Source organism: Triticum aestivum, chromosome 3D (genome assembly GCF_018294505.1).
Source record: "Triticum aestivum cultivar Chinese Spring chromosome 3D, IWGSC CS RefSeq v2.1, whole genome shotgun sequence".
NCBI lineage: Eukaryota > Viridiplantae > Streptophyta > Magnoliopsida > Poales > Poaceae > Triticum > Triticum aestivum.
In genome coordinates, this window is record NC_057802.1 from 128,191,056 (window position 1) to 128,197,546 (window position 6,491).

The 6,491-nt window shown below is 59.6% G+C and overlaps 1 protein-coding gene across 1 annotated transcript; it reads right to left on the bottom strand.

Annotated features, from left to right (window-relative positions):
* Nucleotides 1-3,270: 3,270 nt before the first annotated feature.
* LOC123077843 (probable membrane-associated kinase regulator 2) lies at nt 3,271-4,991 on the bottom strand. Its single transcript, XM_044500178.1, has 2 exons — nt 3,718-4,991; nt 3,271-3,626 (listed from the first exon to the last, which is right to left on the bottom strand). Exons 1-2 carry the CDS (start codon nt 4,841-4,843, stop codon nt 3,541-3,543), a joined length of 1,212 nt encoding a protein of 403 aa, XP_044356113.1. The 5' UTR covers nt 4,844-4,991; the 3' UTR covers nt 3,271-3,540.
* Nucleotides 4,992-6,491: the final 1,500 nt, after the last annotated feature.

A 6,491-nucleotide genomic window follows, 5' to 3' on the forward strand; every position in this document is an offset into this window, starting at 1 on the left:
ATTTCCACAAACCCTCTCACGTCCCTCCCGCCCGTCCCCTCTCTCCCCCGTCCATGGCCGACGCCCCGCCGAATTCCGGCGGCCTGGCCGTCGACCCGCCCACAAAGGTGAAGAAGAAGGCGGCCAAGGCGCCAAGGAAGTCGCGGTCGGAGTGCACGCCGGAGGAGATCGCCAAGTTGGACGCGGAATCGGCGAAGAGGAGGGAGCGGAGAGCGGTCGTCAAGGTCAATGCCGCCGCGGCCAAGTTCGCCGCCCAGCGCGATGCGATGGAGGCCGCGGTCGACGAGAAGGAGGACCTCGTCCACAAAGCGCACGCCCGCCTCATGCTTGGCATGGGCCGTCCGGCCGGGTTCCCTGCAGCGGCCATCGGCCCCGCGAGCACAGGCTCGTCGGTCGCCCGGCCTCCGCACTGCCAGTCGCGGACCGCGCCCATGTAGCCCGGCCTTCCTCCGCCAAGGCACGACGGCCAGACCCGTTTCTATGGGTCGCCGGACGTGGGCTTGTTCACGCCGTCCACACCGCGTCCCGCGGCCTTCATCGACCTCAACGTCACGCCTGGGTCCAGCAGAGGCGGCTGGGCGTCCGTCGAGATGCAAAGAAAGCAAGCACGGGCACCGTTCACGGGCACCATGTCGGCCCCCCCCGCGTCTTGTTTGACGGAATGTCAACACCAACGCCAACGGTCGACGGCCCCTTCTACAACCAGTACATGGAGGACGTGATCTTCGAGGGTGGGCATGGCCGTGCCTACGACCCCGAGGAGACCCAAAGTCAGGATGGCCGCGCCCAGTACGTGCCCGATGAAGAGGCCGACAACCGTGCTGACTACGACCATGGTGACTCGTGGCATGAAGATAATGACATCTATGTCGAAGGTGATGGTGATGAAGAAGAAGGCAATGACGTTGATATTAGTGGCGAGCCATTGTTCATCGACGAGCTCACCCAAAGAGCGAAAGCACAAAAGAAGAGGAAGAGCATTCGCACGGGTTCATATACACAAGATGAGGACAAGTTGATTTGCCAAGCTTGGATGGAGATTAGCCAAGATCCGAGGACCGGCGCGCAACAAAAGGGCATTGTTTTTTGGACGAGAGTCCACAAAACATTTCATGAAAGGAAGATGTTTGAGCCCTACCAATTTACAAGCAACCGTGGCATCAGCTCGATTCAAAAGAGATGGTTGTTCATCCAACAAGAGTGCAACAAGTATTGCGCCGCATTTGAGAGCGTTGAAGCACGACCCGTGAGTGGTCTCGGCGTTGGGGACATGGTATGCTCTCCTCTTCCTAGCCCTTTCCTTGCTACGGCCATGAGACTTCGGCCGTGTATATATGTTTGCATGTTCACTTGTTGTTGATCATGTGGTGTAGGCATTTCAATCTTTGGAGGCATTCAAGGCCCGGCACAATGACAAGCCATTCACTCTTACGCATTGTTGGACGATCATCAACAATTGCCCTAAGTTCAAGGACCAATACCGTGAACTACAAAGGAAGAGATGACTGAAGACGGACAAGTTCGCCGGAGGTGGAGATGGCGATGCGTTGAAGAGGCCGAGGGGCAAGACCAACTCCAAGGTTGATGACATACGTGATGCCTCATCCATGGCATTGCATGACACTTTGCATGGCATGATGTCCCAAAAGGATGTGAGGGACGAGAAGAAGCGGCAAAGTAAGGACGAGCAAATGAAGCAATACCTAGACCTTCAAAGAAAGAAGCTTGAGATGGAGGAGGAGGCCAAGAGGAGGAAGATCGACATGGAGGAGGCGGCCGGCAAAGGCAGTTCGACATGGAGGAGGCGGCCCGGCAAAGGCAGCTCGACATCGAGGCCGACAACGTCAAGGCCAGGCAGAGGCAGCTCGACATCGAGGCCACCAATGCCGCCACCAAAGCGAAGGAGGTGGCCCTTGCGATCATGAGCGTGGACTTGTCGAAGATGAGCGAGAAGACGAGGGCCTAGTTCGAGGCCAGGCAGAAGGAGATGCTCGACGCCGAAGGCCTGAACTAGGTCGTCCGATCGGCGTGGCCGTTCTTTTTTGGAGGCTGGCATGGGTGCTGCCCGCCCGATGGGCCGCTGGTAGTGTGCCGGCGAGAAAACATTCATTTTGGTGGCCGGCTGTGTTGCCGGCGAGGACAACTATTCATTTTGGAGGCTGGCTGTGTTGCCGGCCGCTGGCTGATGCCGGCGATGGACATGTAGGCCGCTGGCTATGTTGCCGGCGTGATGAACCGGGGCCGCTGGCCTGAACTAAGGCTTGGCATTTGAAACGATGCTTTGGTTTTTTAAATAGACGCGGACATGATGGGGCAAATGAATGCGGCCGTGCGCGGACACGCCCGGACACGACCTCAAATTCCTACCCAAACGGACAGAATTCGGACAAAACGGACGTCCGTTTGGGTCGCGCGGAAGTTGGCCTTATTACAAAGTTGAGTCATCTATTTTGAAACGGAGGGAGTAGTAGGTACATACTACTCGGGACTAGTACTGCATGCATAGCCACGCGCTGCGCCAAATGGCAAGCATGCCCGGCGCACACGCACACCGTCGCGGCCAAGAGATGGCATGCACGAGCGAGTGGTGAACTGGTGACCAGTCCTCAGGCCGTCACGCGGCACGGTGGCAGGGCGTCCGCCCCGCCGCGCGGCGCGGCGCCATCCCCACGCGCGTGCGCGGGTGACCACTCGCGCGCCGGGACAAAGCCACGTAAAGATAGCCAGCCGCGGGCACCGCACTGGGCCGGAGCACGTCCTGCGCTGCGTCCACGGCCCGTCTCCTTCCCCCACGCCTTTCGCGGCGACCGAGACGCCGCAAGGCAAGGCCCCCATGCCGCCGACGCGACGGACGGACGGGACGGCACGGAGGCGAGCACGCCGCGCCGCGCCAAGCCCGCCCGGCGGGACGTCTCGGAGCGGACAGAAAGCCAGACGCGCAGTGCACCGTCGACCGGGATAAACATAAAAGGCAGCGGATTTCGGTCGACGGCGACGCGCGGTGTCGCACACGCCTCGCCTTTCTCGAGTCGGAACAAAGCTCGGGCCGGGCGTGCGTGCAGAATCGGCCGGGAAAGCGCGGCCGCGTATCAGCCTTTCTCCGTCCTGCTCGTCCATGGTTTTCCCCGAATTCCACGGGATAGCAGCCTCGTGCTAAAGCTGCCCCGTCCGACACACCCCTCTTTTCTCAGCGACCTTGTGTTTACACAAGTCACACCCGTGCACTCTCGCTGTTCAGCCCAGACCAGTCGCATTACACACAAAAAGATGTGAAGTTCAAATGAAATGCTAGCAATTTACTTACTAGAAATATTTTACATGCATACTACTCGTACTAGCACCGCCAGATTATTGAATCTAGACGGCGGCCGAAAAGACAAGCTTTTGCCACATTAAGACAAGAGAAGAGAGCGCGCACGTTTCCTTAATCCGGCATCATGATACTAGTACCAACTAAGTAGTATTAAAAATGCTACTAGCATCTAGGCTAAGATTTGATTGAGTACGGCGATCGCCACTCCGGAGCCCGGACGGCCCGGCTCACGCGCCGTCGACGCCGTCCTTGGTGTCGGCCGCGCCGTCGGCCTTCGGCTCCGTCATGGACCTCAGCAGCGGCGACTCGGACCCTGCGGGTTGCAAGAAAGCACCGAGATGTTATCACCTATCGACCTGAATGTCGCAGGACGAGGGGACGGAAATGAGTGGGGCTTGTGGTACCTTTGGAGGCGTTGAAGGAGCGCTTGCAGTGCGCAATGGCGCCCTGGATGCCGTCCTGCAGCTGCAGCAGCGAGTCGTCGCGGCGCTGCGGCTGCGCGGGGGTCGGTGGTGTGGCCGACGGCGACGGTGCGGCCGCTACGGCGGAGGACGCGGACCGGCTCTTGCCGAGGCGCTTGCACGCCTGCTTCAGGCCGGCCGGGACGCTGGCGCGCGGAGCGCGCACGCCGCACGCGACGACGACGGGCTGTGGAAGAGGGGCTGGCGGGGCACGAGGCTGGGAGGGGGCGGGGGAAGGTGTCGCGGAAGGGGACGGCGAGGGTTCGGGCTCCGCGTCCGTCTCCTCGCCCTCGCTGGCGCCGGCGAACCGTAGGCGCTCGCCGTAGCGGCGGGAGACCTTGACGTACAGGGGCTTGATTTTGTTCAGGTACTTGAGCATAACCTCCTTGGCGAAACGCCGCTCCTCGGCGGTGATCGCCACCGCGTCGGAAGGCTGGGGTGCCTGCACCGCCGGCCTGGCCGCGCCGGCGCCGGCGCCGGCGTCGGAGGTGCGAGAGCTGTTGTCACGCGTGAAGAGCGAGACAAACGGCGCGTCCTCCACCCGGAACTTGATCAGGAAACGGTTCGTCTTGGGCGCCATGGAATCGCCAGCGGCGCCGCCAGCACCACCGGCGTTGCCCTCCGCCGGGGCGGGGACCTTCGGCTTCCTCAGCTTAAGCAGCAGCACGCGGAACTTGGTCGCCGGACGGAGGAACGACGCCGCCGGGGCCTCTGCCGTCGCAGCAGGCTCCGTCTCCTTCCCGACGCCGTTCTCAGTCTCACTGGCCGGCGCCACCGGTTCGACGGCCACCACCTCGCCGCCGGACGCGGCGTCGCCGGCGACGGAGAAGTTGAACTCGACCCTCTCCTCCTCCGCGTCCGACGCGGCGCTCTCGTCGCCCGGCACCGCGAACTCGAGGTCGAAGAACGCCGCGTCGTCTTCCACCACGTCCCCGCCCCCACCACTTCCACCCCCTTCACCGCCGTCCTCACACGCCGACGCGGCTATGGCCGTGGCCGCCACGGCCGCGCGCTGGTTGCCGGCGACCGCTCCGCCGCGCAGGTACTTGAGGAGGCTGAACGATTCCATCACACCCAGAGAGCCCGAGCTCACTCACTCCACTCCCTCACTCCTCTTGATTGTCTCACTCTCGAGACTCAAATAAAAAGACTCTTTCGGCGAGGCTTTTGCCTTTCGGGCAGGAGGAGGAGGACAAGGTGGTGACGCCGCTGCCTCGCATCGATGGGGTAATAGATGAGCTCATGAGCAGCGGCAGGCGGTCAGAAGCGAGGGGCCAGTGACCCCGGTGGGGCCGACGGTTTCGCAGGCCCCGTGTCCGTGCGCCGTCTTGCGTGATCTCGCCCGCTCGTCGCCCAATCGTCCGCCAGGATCGAACCAGGCAATGGGTAGCCACCGGATTTCTTTGAATTTATTTGTTTTGAAACTGTGAGTGACCAGACTTCTCACTGGGATTTTCCATGCTGCGATGGATCACATGGCGTGAATGACGTGGACTTTGGCTGCACATGCTCGGCAATGAAGTGCTTCGTGTCCTCGCTGCGGGATGGGCCGGGCCGTGCTGCGGGTGGTAAATCTAGCTTTATCTAATCGAAGTTCAACGACCATCCGACTAGAGACAAAACCCCTATCTATCCAATCGTCACTTGATTTTGTGCACATCAAGCATCCGATCCTGGAGACGACTCGGATGGCTTCTTCTTCTTCCTCAGAGAAAACAAACGCCTTGTGCGTGCGTACTCACGGATCACAATGATCTCTGCCTCTTCGAGCACAGCACAGGAGATGCATGCTACAATGAATCTGATCGGATAAAAGTCGAGAGCAGCGAGGGGCTTCTGTCAGACGAGCGCGAGTACCGGCGCTGAGACAGTCGATCGGCTAATAATTTCTTACTTATGACCGAGGAATGCATTTCTTTTTGCTGTAGAATCATGGCAATCATGATGTTCCTTCAATCCTTTTCCTTTTTTTTTCCTTGAAAGAACCCGCGGCTCGGCGTGGCAGCTAGTCAATTCTACGCGGTGCTCTCAAAGTTGAAACTGCCGCTGTGGACTGTAGTTGATTTGGTGACCTGCACAACTCACTGTGCAGTTTCCTGTCCGCTGCCGGAAACAGTAATGCGACCATGACCTCTACGCGCTCATAATAGCCGTCGATTGCGCCGCTACAGGAACTTCCGGGAAATAGAGCATCGTCCTACGCTCTGAACTTCAGAAATGCTAGCGAAAATAAATTTGCCGTCAGGTACTAATTTGCCTATAAGAGCAAACTCGATTGTTTCTGGGGAGCCTACAGAGACGGAGAAACAATATACACATTTGTTGTTGTGTTCTTTTCTAACCGGGCTAGCAGGGCTGGAAAGGGAGAAAGCGGGCTTAAAGCATCAAAACCCATCGTACTTTAAACTAATCTGTAGTTGTATGGTTAGGAGGACACTGTTATATATCCGGTCTATCAAAGTTGAAAACCTAGATTTGACATTGGTGCTTGTATTCAGTTTCGGGTGGCGCTCCCAGCTCCCTAGCCGGCAGGGTGCTCGGCAGTGCGCGGCAGCGATTGCTACGCCCGGGTGGCTCTGCTCCTAGTCTGCCGTGGGCGGGTCTGACATGGCGGCTGCTGTTTTGGCGGTCGGTGGCCTCCGCGAGGTGCGGCTGGCTCCTCTGCGTCTCTTTGTCTACGGGTTGGCACTGGTTTGGTGGTCTTGCCAACACCGGTG

Coding starts and splice junctions, on each gene's coding strand:
- LOC123077843 (XM_044500178.1), bottom strand. CDS start 4,843: ATGGAATCGTTCAGCCTCCTCAAGTACCTGCGCGGCGGAGCGGTCGCC. Junction 3,627..3,717: donor CTCCTTCAACGCCTCCAAAG/GTACCACAAGCC, acceptor TGCAACCCGCAG/GGTCCGAGTCGCCGCTGCTG.